Source organism: Rhea americana, unplaced genomic scaffold (genome assembly GCF_003343005.1).
Source record: "Rhea americana isolate MKP2758 unplaced genomic scaffold, rheAme1 scaffold_84, whole genome shotgun sequence".
Lineage (NCBI taxonomy): Eukaryota > Metazoa > Chordata > Aves > Rheiformes > Rheidae > Rhea > Rhea americana.
Genome location: NW_028187023.1, coordinates 1,646,138 through 1,659,631, shown reverse-complemented (window position 1 = coordinate 1,659,631; position 13,494 = coordinate 1,646,138). Strand labels below are relative to the sequence as shown.

The window sequence follows — 13,494 nt, the reverse complement described above, 5'->3', positions numbered from 1 at the left end:
TAGAATGTTTAAATAATCTCACTAAATTCAATTCTGTTCTCTGGCACTGTGGGAGATGTCTGAGTTTCCATACTAATCTAAGTTTAGGGTCTATGAAACCATTATTTTCACATACCCCAAACTATCCTCTGAGAAAAATCATCTCAAAAGAACATAGGAGATTCAAATGTGTTGAACTTTTGTAACATTTAATAATAATATAACATCAGAGTCAAGTTCACTAGAAAAACAATGGAAAGTTTAATGGTTTAAAATATAAACAGCAATAGGCAAAACTGCTATTAGAGCTCTCAGTCCCTATGGTGCATCACTTGAATGGGTTTACAGTGATAATCAGAAGGAAAAGTCTTGCTTTCATGGCTGAGTGATTTGTTCCAAAATATTCAGCACCAGCCATTGTGTGAAATAACTACCACTGATCTGATCTGATACAGGAGCACTCAGGGTCATGTAGTGCTATGAGCTATTACCACTATAAGAAAAAACTAGATAGCAGAGTGAAGGACTCTCTGATCTTGTCTAGCATGACAGAGAACCAAATATTAGAGCACATGGATGGACGGACAGACTGGTAGTTTGTTTCACAATAGTGATTATCTTGGCAACTAAACTGGTTTCGTTCAAGATTCTTTCATAGTATATCAAGAAGGGCAGCCTCAAAAACCAGAACCTTTCATTGCCCTAACCCAGTTCACACACCTTGATTCAGTCAGCCTGGACTAATTAAGTTTATGAGCCCCTTTATAAAGGGGWAAAGAACATTTCTGCTTTAGGTTAAAGCACAATCTGGATCTGCCAGATGCAAACTGAATACTTGTACAAAAGGATATTTTCTTCCATCTTGGAATATTCTGCCTCATTGTTTCCTTGTAAAGCCCCGTTTGCCTGTATTAACCTGTTGTTCCTTGTCTCTTAGATGTCTCTTCTTGGTGGTGAATTTTTATTCTGGATTTACATGACTTCTGTGTTGTCGTACAAATATCAAAAAATATATATATAAGGGGAAAAAACATTCCCAGACAAAGAGAGCAAGAAACCTCGTCACTAATGTGACTTGCCATTTGGCATAGAGTCCACTTTGTTCATGTCAGTGGTTTGATTGCCTCAATCCATTGTGCTCGCTCTGCTTTGGAGCTGGCCTGGATATAATAATGGGTGTCATTTTTGGTGATGATTTTGAAGAGGTTGCCTTGCACATTTCCCTTCACTCCTGCAGAGAAAAAAATGTGACAGATCAGGAGAGGGCACAGAGGACTGCTTTTCAGCAGATACGAAGCTTCATAGGGAGGAATTTTAATGTAGTGAAAGAAAAGGATTAAATCTATCTGTTTCATTATGGATAAGAAATCTAAAACCCCTGTGTCTTTGATTCCCCTTCTGTATTATAAAGACATAGTATAGACACCCCTCCCAGGGACTGGATGAACTATGGTGTGTTACGTACCACATGTAAAACACATGCTGTTTAGATAGGGAATCCTGGAGTCAGGTAGGGAACTACTTACCAGTTCCTGCAGTAGATCAGACTTGCTCCTGCCCATCTTCAGGCTCCTTTAACATGAACTGTATTGCTTATCATTGTGTCATCTCTTCCCCCTTCTATCCCACTCCTCTCTCTTTTTCAGGCTATGTCTTTTGTGGGGAGATTTATTACTTAGGAAGGGGAAAAGGAAACCAACTCTTAAAGAACATCTTTAGAAAGATGCTCCTTAYGCAAGATCCACACATTGTGCTTACTATAATAAAATTGATTATTTTAACAGCAAAAACAAAAACAAAAAACAAAAAAATGTTAACAGCTGAGGTTCCAGACAAGTGTTTAAACCAAACACATACACTGACAGAACTGTTTTATGTACTATTGTTTTTAAATTTCCCCTATGTTTGGATTGTAGCAGATCAAAAAAGGGTAATGTCATAAGCAGAGAGAACAGACAAAAAGGGATTGCATCAGGGGATGCCTCTGGGCATTGGGTTCAACAATATCCAAGACCAAGACATTTTCTCTTTGACTGTTAACTCTGTAATATTAATCAGTGTCTTGAGATGGTCTCAGAGGTCATCTGACCGAGAAAGGCCCATAAAAAGGGGAATACTGAAGATATGCAGAAATAACTCTAAAAATTCCCGTCTGTTATGGAATAGCCCAACAGTATGGGGCTTTTCAATGACCTGCCTCCTCCCTTGYTTACCATGTGAAAGGAAAGGCCAGCCCACTTGTGTACACAGACAGCCACACGTGCAATCCCATCCCCCAAAACTGTGTTGCTAGAGTGTAAATTTGTACACAGGAAAGTCTGGAGGCTCATGCTCACCCATTGGGACTCCATTGTCCTCCAGAGCAGAGACAAGACAGCCACGAAGAGAAAATCCACCTACTGGCCTGTTTTCTTCCTGCAAATGAAATGGAAATTAGGCCTATCTGGAAAAATCAGAATTATTTTCTAGAGCAGACCAATTATTTTTATGAAAGTAGAGAGGTAATGCCAATCCTTCTGGATCTAAAACATCCAAATCACAGGAGAAATCAGTTAGGAAACATGACTAAATTCATTATTATTTTCCCTCAGTCTCAGAGTCTTCTTTGATGGGGCTGGGAATGGTGGAGATTGATTAAAAGCACAAAGGTAGTATAAAAATATGTATACCTAGAACCTCTGTACTATTTTATGAATAACATATTTAACAAAAAAACTATCAATTTTTAGCTTGCCACTTTTCCCTGAGCCTGCATCGGAAAAATCTGACAATTTTCACTAGTTCGCTTGTCTGATCTCTAGGCTCTGCAGTTTGTTGGGGGAGGGAGAGTTGAGGTGCAAAAAGTCCCACAGAAAGCAGCAATAAAAAACAAATCAGCTCTTCAAACTCTTTTCACTATTCTGCTGTTTGCATTTTTTTTTTGAAAAAATCACATAAAGCATTCCTATATGTGTTCCACCTAGTGACCTGTTGGGGTTCGAGGTGCTCTGTGCATCCAGGGCTGATGGCTCCACATGCCYTTCTGGCTTTCTCCCATTGATAGTGGTGTCCAGGAAGATAAATTCTAATATTCTTTGAGCAAGTTCAGAACTGAGTACTAGTAATTCCCATAAATACTTTGGCATCTAGGAGGACCTATTCAGCATTGGAATAAGACAGTAGAAAACACCAGCAGCAGTACAGCCCTCAAGAGGTGAGATGACAGCCCTAGAAGATCACAGGCCAGGAAAATCATGGGCCTGCAGGAACGTGGTCCTTGGCTGAGTGGACACCGCAAGAGTAATCTCAAGGAGACCACTGCCCCATACCTATGTGAAGAGAATCTCAGTGGGGAAAAGACAGGCTAGAAGACACAAGGAGAGAAAAATATCACACATGGACAACCTCCTATGGTAAAGCTAGAGATGTCCTGCTCCCCAGGAACAGGCAGAGGAACCCAGAAGGAGATTTAGGTGAGAGAAACAACATCTACAGCATAATCTGTATTATTATTATTATTCTGTAGGAGGGTTTTAGAGGAGACCAACTCCCCACCCACATACCTTTGTGGGGTCGTAGTAGTGCAAGAAAGCAGGATCAGCTCTCAAAACAAATCTCCTCACCTTCCAATTTTTCCTCTTGTGCCCCTGTAACATAGGAAAATTAAAGTTATCACCAGTAAATACCTCCTGCTGTGATGACCATTTTCCTGCTGCTGTAGGGCTGCAATACCTAAATAGGTACTAAAATTAGAGGATTTGGAGCCAACAGGGAAAAATCTTTTCTGACATCTTTACAACTCTCAGGATTTTCTGGTTAACATCCTTTATCATATATTGATAATTTTTCATTCTCTCCCTTTCTTGTGCTGAGCACCAAGAAAGGAGAATGAAAAGAACAAGCAAATACACATGTGATTCTCCTCCTAACTTCAGATTAAATACAGGGCTTGGATTAAAGAGATATACTCTGCATGCTCCAAGGGCATTAAGAGGTGTTGGGTGTTTTTGCATCTCATTACTCTTTCCCTGGCAGCTGCTAATGTGCAGCACACATGGCAAGTCTGTGTTAGGGCCCTGAAAGCATCCCTCTGCAGAGCTCTGGCCACAAGGATGGGAGCAGAGGGAGAGCTAAAGTGACATTAAAAACTCAGCTCATGGTTCAAAGCTCCAGAGGAAAAATGCAGGGATGCAATGAGGTGGGGTTGCCAGCTGCTGGGGGCTGGGTTCAGCTTTGTAATGCTGCAACTGATGCTCATTTTAGAAATGAAGCGTTCCAGACTGTGCATGGGATCCTGCAATTACCCACTAATACACTCAAAGACATGAATTTTTTAATTACACTCAAAGACAACAGGAATCTCCCTACCAGAGCATCTATGTGCATATATGAGTGACTGTCCACTGGATAATGTCTGCTTCATGCCAAAGTGAATCCATTCAGCTTTGAAATTCAGCTGTGGTCATGGCTGAACATCAYTGTTGCTCACATCACCTCGATGGGTTCGGACAAAGCAGAAGAACATTGTATCCGCTTAGCGGTAAATATAGCAACTCTGGTAAGATTTTGAGTTTGAATGTGACTTTTAAAATTATTTTATATCTTTCAGTATACACTCAACATACACACTACATTCCATTAATAATGCTGCAGCTCTACAGCTCACTTTATGTCTAGATACTCTTCACTATATTATATCTGATAGCAAAGTTGACAAGAGTTCTCTCTGTTCGCCGTAATTTTCCAGCAATGCTCCTATAACCCACATTTATTCTCCATGCAGCCTTAACAGCTGTCATATTTCTTGTTTCTCAATGAATGCTCAAAAAAGGTATTTACCTGTTTCACTAAATAGCCTTGCTTCACAATTGTGCCACTTAATTCACTGATGTTAAACTGCAGGTCTTCCTTGGAACTGATCTTTTTCTTATAGTTCTCAGTCTGCAAATGCAGAAAAGATAGTTGCTCTTTTAGAAAATCTAAGCACACTTCCAAGCACAAAGTTCTACTGTATTTTATCTTCCATGAAGCTATTTTTAGCCTTTTTTTTTTTTTTTTCCCTGAATGAATACTACTCCGTAACTCTGCTGCCCAGGTCTGAATTACAGCTGTAAAACCTACACATGCACTGTGGCCTTGACTCTTAGTAGAACTATGGCACAGTCCCCGTTAAATGCAGACACAGCAGTACTGAAGGCTGCACTCCTTTTAATACCTGATTACCTAATCTGTAGATCGTCCATATCCATGCAGTTATTTGTCTCCAGCAAAAGTACAAGCCTTATTACTATTAAAAACTCAAGAGCTTTTCCTTTCATACTTTTTTTTTCACTGCCTGCATGCACCTTTCACCTTTTGTTGCATGCTGTGTGTGTCCCCTTTAGCACTGCCTGAAATCAAGTGAGTGATAAAGAGCAGAGCATATGGGTCTGCTGGCAGCTGCATCGCTTACAAACATGTACAGCGCGGTGGAGTCGTCGAGGAACTGCTCTGACAGGTCACTGTAGCGCGTGGCCTCAATGCTGCGAGCTCCCACAGCCTTAATGAAGTTCTCCTCCATCAGCATGGAGGCCAAGGTGACGGCCTCAAACCGTGACACAGCAAAGCTGTTGGAAATCAGCCAGTCCACCAGCGCAGAACCTGCAGGGAGAAGACAGCTCAGACCAAGACAACATGCTCTTCTGTGGCGAGATGGTCTCCTACAGCACAGGCCTTCTTTTGCTGAAACCTTTCAGCACCATAGAATAGACTGTGAATGATGTACAAGTTTGGCCAAATGCATGGGGAGCCTATGTGCGCTTGCATATATCTGTAGGGCAAGAGAGAACGGCATTGGAGAGCTTGGCTGCACCGGTACTTTCCATTGTGCCACAATCAATCCCACCACAAAGACAGTGCAATAGCTCCCTTTCCACAGCAACATAGTGCATTAGACACGAGGAAGCTCTTGTCTGCAGCACATGTACCTGTAAAGGTCTCTTTGTATCTGTTGCCTTGCTCCATGTTGGGGGTCAGCTTAATTCCAGTGCTGCTATCACGCATTTTGTCCACTATGTGGCTGTAAAAAGAATACAGAGGACAGTGTTACCTGAAGAGAAAGACAGGTAGAGATTGTTATGTACTTCTGTCAGCAGCTGGGATGTCCTAAYGATTGCTGACATAAAGCCAGGAAACAGCCTGCTGAAATTTCCTTCTAAGTACGGTATAGGAAAACTTTATTCTCCCAGTGCAGAGCACTGAACAAGATGCCTCACTAAGCACATCTAATTTTAAAATCCTTCACCTGGGCTATAGCAAGCTTCCGTTTATCTTCTCAACACAAATTAAATTCATATCGGTTTTCTTAAACATATCTCAGCTTCCTCTTGTTTAGCATCATGTGCCCTAAAAATCCTTGCCCGGATTTTGGCTGTCAGCTTTGAAAGCTCACCAGACCRTATTACTAGAGTTATCTATGAGTCTCTCCCTGACATTACACCTTCCGAGACGATGTATCACCCCAATGGGAACACTTCTGCAGCAGGACTAGGATGGCCTCAGGCCAGCTGTGAGGAGCCTGCACAGAACCGCGTACCCAGAACAAAATGATGGTCAGGAAAATGCACATTCATGCACCCGGGCAAAACCCAGGACCAAGAAGCTCTTCTGGCAATGAGGGAGCAGATCAGGGCAGAGAGGAGCTTCCCTCAACCCTCCTTACCCCCCAGTTCGGGCGCTTTGCAGACTACAGCAATAGCCAAAGGAGAAGGCATTTGTACTTACTGGAGACTAATATTCTCTAGCAGCTTGAAAGAGTTCTTCATTCTGTGAAGCTCTTGCACCTGCACTGGGTGGCCAGCATGAATAGCTCCGGTAATGTCCAAAGCCCAAGAGTCTCGCTCCTCTCGGGAGCAACACTCAAGAAAATAGTCTGTGTTGGTTTTTGTCTTCAGTTTAATAAGTAGCTGTGGAGAGAGAAGTGCAAAGCAATAACAACATTTACCGACTATCCTCCACTCATGCTTTGCTTCTTTTAGCCCTAGTCAAGTGGGACAAGTGAGGGGAGAAGTGAGAGGAGGGTATGCCATCCCACCTGGGCAGTACCAAGCAGTACCCAAGCCTGAAGGATGCTGGACATGACTCTGATTTTATTTTTTTTTTAATATTTTCTTCTTCTTTTTTTTTTCCCCTAATCCATGTTTGCATGCAAGGAGCCGGTGGTACTCAGGAGAGCAAACTGCCCAGACACTGGATTACGTAGGAGTCTGCTATTGACAATGGAGTTTTTTCACATCCAGATCTTCTATAGTTCCTCAACAGCTGAAAACTCTCACTAGACTTGTACTGCTAAGAGAAATTGTCAGCAATTTACAAGTCATTCCCCTGCTGGCCCTCTTCAGGGAAAGTTTGCATTGCTGCCACCAGCTGGAGACCAGAGCAGCCCGGGAGGCGCTTTCCTCTGCAGAGCCCTTGCGCTGCAAAAATTTCCACATCAACGAAGTCCCATTGGAATAGGAAAAGGGCACCTGACCCGGCTGCTAGCCCGGGAGCACACAGTAGATATGGCCAGGGCTTAGGGGCAACCGCCAAGGAAGACAAGGTCTTCCCCTCTCTTCCCGCTCTCCCYGGGGCTTTGCTGAGCTGTCCGTGCCCACCCTCCACATGCTGCTGGGCTGATGCGTTCCTGTTTGTTCTTCCCTCTGCGTGCATGTTTTGTTAGTGGCCGTGCCCCTGATTTGCAAAGACACAACAAGAGGATTCATGGCTAGGCCTGGTTACGTTGCTAACGCAGCTCACTTTTAGCTATGCCCAAATCTGGATAAACATACCCCAGTAGTATGGACACAGAAATCAAAGGAGGCAGGAGAAGAGGAAAAGGCTAGGGAGAAATCAGAGAGTGGGATATCTTTCTCCAGTCATACCGGTCTGTTCTCATATTCCAGGCATGGACAAGTAATAGTGCAGCCATCCAAAAGGATCCTGCCCTTTGGAGAAGGCTCCTTCTTGCCTCCTTCAAGTTTATAATACAGCAGCTTATCCTGAAGCAGAACGAACCATCTGACCTTCCAGTTGTGAACAATATGTCCCTAGAGGGGAAGAAATCCACACAGCTGCTGTTAACACAAGCACTGGAGAAATGACCATATTTTATTTTTCCTGAAAATGCCACAGACTAATAGGAACCTGGATGAAAAGGATCATCAGGAGTCATCGTGGTGCCCTGCTCTCTGAAATACACAATTCAGTTAGAAAATAACCAAGTTCCACCAGTATAAAAATCATGCAGCAAGAGCAGAAAGACACTGTGCTCTTTCTCCAGCAGGACATCGTCTTTCCTGGCTGGAAGCTTTTCTTGCAGAAGCTCAGGTGAACGACCTTAACATGCCGTYGTTTCGGCGTGTGCCTACCAGGCGGCAGCACCAGGCAGGAACAAGGCAAACCCTGGAATCGATGGGAGCGTCAGCACGCTCAGCAGCTCCTGCAGACAAGCTTCTCGTCTCCGTGGATCCTGGATGATGTTTGATGTCTTCACATTACTTTCCTTCTCTGTCATTTTGGTGGGGCTGTAGGTGCCAAGCAGTCTGGAGAGCGCTTTTTGGTGTGCCTTGGCTTTTTCTCTCCTCCTCCCATACTAGTTAGGGTTTAATCCTATCAAACCTGCCTCCAGGCTCCTAGAATAAAAATTTCCCTGTGCTACTGGTTTCTGTCTGTACTGGAGGTACTCTCTTTAACGGCAAAAGACTAAAGGAAAGCTATGAACAGCCAAAAATACCTCCTGGCTTATGCCAGAACACAAACAACCCCCCCCCCAAATAACGACGGCCTCCAGCTATTTTTAGCCCAGCTGTATGGGAGAACGCGCTGAGCCAGGGCTGGCACCGACAGGCCCCGTCCTGTCCTACCCCGGCAGGTCCGGCGCTGCGGTGCAGCGGGGCTGACGCAGGTTTCTGCCGACGACAGAGTACCGCAGTCAGCAAGCGCAGCGCTYGGCGCAGGCAGCTTTGACGCCTGGGAGAGGGTGGTGACAGCTAGGAGAAAGGAACACGTAAGGTCTGGTTGTGGCAGGAATCAAAGCTCAGTAATTCTCTGCAGGGAAAGGGGAAAAAATAGCAATTTCCAAGAAAAGCTGAGGTCATTAGATTCCATTAAATCACTTTAAATCTAATGTCTTCTGGTCTACACTAAATACGATTTATCTAGCTCGGTCTTATCCTCTTCTTCTCTTCATCTTCCTCACCGTCTTTTTCACCTGCTGTGAATGCCGTTGGCCATTTTTCCTCTGAATACGCTCTTTGTTATGGCTCTTTTCTTTCCTTTTTGGAGTCTTCTCCTGTTTCAAGAGGTGACCTCTTATATTTTATCTTTTCTGTCCCTTGGACAGTTTGCTTCATACTTATAATACAGTCAGTTGCTTATAACACATTTAGATGTTCTCCTTGCTTCTGCTGTCGTCTGCTTAACACATCTGTGTGTCCTTTTATCTGGGTGCAACCCATCCTCACCGTTTCCCCTGGATGCCTTGGCTCCTTCTCCTCCAGTTTCCTTTCTCCGTCTTCTTTKCTGCCTGCTTCCCATCAGAGCGCTCCTCTGCGTGCAGACAGACGGCTCCTCCGACGGACGCGGTGCCTTCACTTCCCTTATGGAGTTCACGGGTCGTGCAACAGCCGCGAAGCCCGGCCAGAGCGCGGAGCCCGAGCTGGGGCTGCTTCGCTCGCCGGAGGAAGGCAACGCAGCGCCCAGCGCTGGCCATGGCCGCCCTGGACGCAGCGCCCGGCTCCACGTGGCCCTCGGCCGCCGCGAACGCCCGCCGCGAGGGCTCCTCCCGCCGAGAAGCCTTCCCCGAGGCGCGGTAAAGCTCTGAAACGCGCTTCCGAGCGCAAGTAAAGACCGCGGCGCTAGTCGTCGGTACTAAAAGACGGAGCCTTGACGCTAAAGAGCCGGTTTATGCCCCCGCCTCGCGGCCTCCGAGATCTTCCCGCCGAAGGGCCGGCGGGAGGCCCCGGCGGCCTGCGCTCAGCGCGCCGCCCCGCCAGCCCCAGCTCCAGCCCCGGCAGCGAAGCGAGGCGCGGCACGGCGCGGCGCGGCTCGGCACGGCCCCTGCTGCGGCGCGCGCCCTCACCCTTTTGACGAGGAAGCCCTCCTTCAGCACGCCTCCTGCCTCCTGCATGGCGGGCAGCCCCCGGGGCCCTCGCAGCCTGGCCCTCTGCGCACCAGCCGCTTAAGAAAGCTCATTTTTCTTCGCTACCCTCCTCCTCAGCCGTGACGTACTCTCCCTTCCCTGATTTCCCCCTGCTCCTCCCTTTCATCCTGCTTATGAGACATTAGTTAAACATTGAACTGGCTCTGACACAGCACCTGCCCTCAGGGAAGTAAAACAAGGGGAGCTTGGAAAGGATTTCAGAAGAATTGCCCAGAATTCGGCAGAGTAAAAAGGCACYGCCGGGTGAGTAAGCCGATGAGAAGCGGCAGCCATGCGATGACAAACCAGATCAGAGCCCCGCACGGCACGGGAGCGGGGCGCGGAGCCGAAGACCGCACCCGCGGGAGCGGCGGGCGCTCCGGCCGCCCCGCACGCCGCTCGCCCCGTGGCAGGCGCTGGGGAACGGACCACCGCGAGCGCGCAGCACCCAGCAGAGCCCTTAAAAGGAGGGCTGGACGAGCCTTAAAACACATCTTCTGTTGCCAGAGATTTATTTTACCTAAGAAGCCCAAACGCACTGCAAACGCTGCTCTTCTTTCAGCGGCCCTGGAGATRTAGCCCAGATTCTCCAGGGATTTCTTGGAGCTACTGAGAACCTCTGAAACACAGAACRCCTTTTGGTTCCTGAACATGAGCTCAGGAGCCTAATTTCAGTCGTTCATGTTTGGAAACTTTAGCCATAAYAAATCCATTTGATCAGGTCTTCATGAAATAAGCCAGTAATAGCCAACAGCACTTCAGTCAGAGCTGCTGTTCAGAAACAAAAGCCGTGCCTGGACTGTTAGTGTTTCCTGACCTGTATCAAAAGCAAGGTGATATCTGTGGATAAAGCTAAAGGCTGTGCTAAGAAACGTGATGTAGAGGATAACAAATAAACAGGAGCTCTTGTTGCTATGCACAGAGTCCAGAGTCCTTCAGTAAGACGAGTTGACTCAAGCATCTCTCCTCAGTCTTTGCACATTGGATCAAATTACTGGTCATGCTTTCATGTACYGAGAAAAAGGAACAAACAACCTTATCTTCGTGGTATTTTTCTGACTTTTAATGGGGAGGGAGGAAGCGAAATGCACCAAGGAAGGCATTCAAACGCAGCAACGTACTGGAGACTAGACAAGAGAAAAATCCCGCACAGACTGTGGGAAAGACAGAGGGTGACCGAACACTGTCAGTGCTTTGAAGTTAGAAAAACCAATTGCCATATAAACGGAAAGCACCTTGTTTGAGATTTCAAAAGCAGCCAACCCACGCTGAAGTGAAGTATGTAGCTCCTGCTGAACGTAGCTCCCTTGGAAAAGGCAGGTAGCCACGTGGCAACAACCTGCATAAATTGCATCAGGTATGTTTGTTCTGTCCATCCAAATTGAGCACAGTAAGTTTAACAGAGCATCTACATAAGTTGTTTTAATACTTCGTTGCTGTAGGTATGCAAGCATTTTCAAAGATACCAAATGAAATTTTTGTAACAAAAAAAAAAAAGATTTACATGATTGTGGCCTTAAAATGAAGATCTAAGCTGAATGTTTTTTTTTAATTAAAAGAATAATCTCTCTGCATATATACGTAAAATACATATAAATAAAAATACACACTCAGAAGCAGCACCTTGGAGAAAAAGTGATGTAGCCAGTAGAAAAAGAAAATAAAGTAACTTCAGCTCACCAAGTGTTCCGTAYATCAGAATTAAACTCACCTCTCTACATACCAGCACTGCCCCACCAATATTAAACTTTAGGGAAGAGCTCATAGTATTTGAAATATTCACAAGAGTGGGTACACAAGGACTTTAGCAATGCTGCATCGAGAAAAAAAATACGATCAATCTGAAATGTGATTACTGTGCTTGTTTCCTACACAAGAACTCTTTATGTAAGCAGCTCCAAGAGTGCAGTGCTCCACCATATGGTAYTTGAGGTTTGACTTCACATTGTTCGACTTGCTACTGCAGGCAATTCATAACAAGGTGGGTAACATAACTTCATGCTAGCGAAGACAGGCAGAAGCTTGCAGGGGCTCTCGCTCAGACAGTGATCTCAGAATTACACAATAACCAGTCCCTGCTGGAGACYTGAGTGAGCTCATTTTTCCAGGATGCAGACCACCCACAAATCTACAGATGTGCCTTGGCAAAATTGCCACTAGCAATTAAGAATTTCACTGTCTGAAGTGCTGGTGAGTGGTGAAGCAGAAGTTSCCCAGGAATAGGATTGCTTTTGTGTTGACTACTGCTTATAATCTAGAACCTTCACTTATTTCTTTGGTGCTTTGGATAGATACAGTATGCCCACACACATGTGCRTGCACACACACACGCACGCAAATCCCCTCTTCTCTCCTTCTGCAGAGGTTATTCAAAGCTAACAAACTGCCCATATGTTTATTGCCCCCTGAGATTAAGTACACGCAGATCTCGGTCAGACGGAGGACTTGGGAAAAGGGTCATTGCAAAGGGAGTCAGCCCATCTGGGCTGTGAGACTAGCACGCATGCTGGGAAGGTGACTTCTGGCACTGAGGTGTCTCCGTTGAAAAGTGACGTACTCCCCAACATGCAAATCCAGGGAGCTCTAGAAAATGCTAGGAAGTCTTCTGTGGGATGTGAAAAATCACTGAAAGGAGGACTGCCCGTTTCCTCAGATCCATTTTAAAGCGGTGTTTTTCCACATGTAAGTAAAACATTTTAACAAACACATCACAGCTGAGCGCTTCTTTTTTTACCTTTCATTCAAAGCGACCCCAAAATATTTTGTATGAAGAATACAGAATTTGTATCAGGATGGCCAGGAACAGCTTGCTGTAGACTTCAGGACCACAGAATATTATTCAAGATTAACGAGAAGGCAGGCTATAGCCTGCACTGTGCAAGCACTGCAATATTTCACCTCACTGACTTGATAGATGCTGCTGGTACATTCCAGTTTAGTCCCTCCGGAAGCCAAGAACAGCTGATTAAAAGAGCCTGTCCAAAACYCAACTCCCATTGCATGCTCTACAAGGGCCATCTCTACAGTTGTGCAAGCAGCATCACACGGGGGAATCACGTATATCCAGCTTTTTCAAACCAGATACTTAAAATGTTAGGATTTTACCCTCTGGTGTAGGACACCATTAAATATTYAGTTCTTCTAATACACTGAGAATGAACTAAGATGAAAATAAACCACACCAAAATAAAAATGATGAAACATTTCCAGATAAAAGTGATAGTAAGGGTTTAAGAGTGCTCTATGATGTAAAAACATTTTTAAGATTAACTATAGAGAAGTGGCAGTGTTTGAAAAGTTGTTTGTGTCTAGACTCTAGAAGAAAAAAATCTGTCAGAAATTAAAAATCCAAAGTGCAAATTCTGCTGCAGAGAACA

The 13,494-nt window shown here is 45.1% G+C and overlaps 1 protein-coding gene across 3 annotated transcripts in view; it reads right to left on the bottom strand.

Moving 5' to 3' along the window:
• Positions 1-210: 210 nt before the first annotated feature.
• Positions 211-13,494, bottom strand: part of PLEK2 (pleckstrin 2) — a 14,903-nt gene continuing 1,619 nt past the window's right edge. Inside the window, exons 1-10 of one of the 3 annotated variants that reach the window (XM_085323340.1) lie at positions 8,841-9,093; positions 8,122-8,165; positions 7,860-8,024; positions 6,721-6,902; positions 5,925-6,016; positions 5,411-5,598; positions 4,798-4,899; positions 3,522-3,605; positions 2,316-2,394; positions 211-1,210 (exon numbers count right to left, since the gene is read on the bottom strand). In XM_085323340.1, the coding sequence (XP_085179466.1) occupies positions 1,083-1,210; positions 2,316-2,394; positions 3,522-3,605; positions 4,798-4,899; positions 5,411-5,598; positions 5,925-6,016; positions 6,721-6,902; positions 7,860-8,024; positions 8,122-8,139 (1,038 nt within the window). In that variant the 5' untranslated portion in view covers positions 8,140-8,165; positions 8,841-9,093 and the 3' untranslated portion in view covers positions 211-1,082. Of the gene's footprint in view, positions 1,211-2,315; positions 2,395-3,521; positions 3,606-4,797; positions 4,900-5,410; positions 5,599-5,924; positions 6,017-6,720; positions 6,903-7,859; positions 8,025-8,121; positions 8,166-8,840; positions 9,094-10,057; positions 10,154-13,494 lie in introns of those variants that run through there. The other 2 variants (XM_085323338.1, XM_085323339.1) reach the window with 2 other exon arrangements.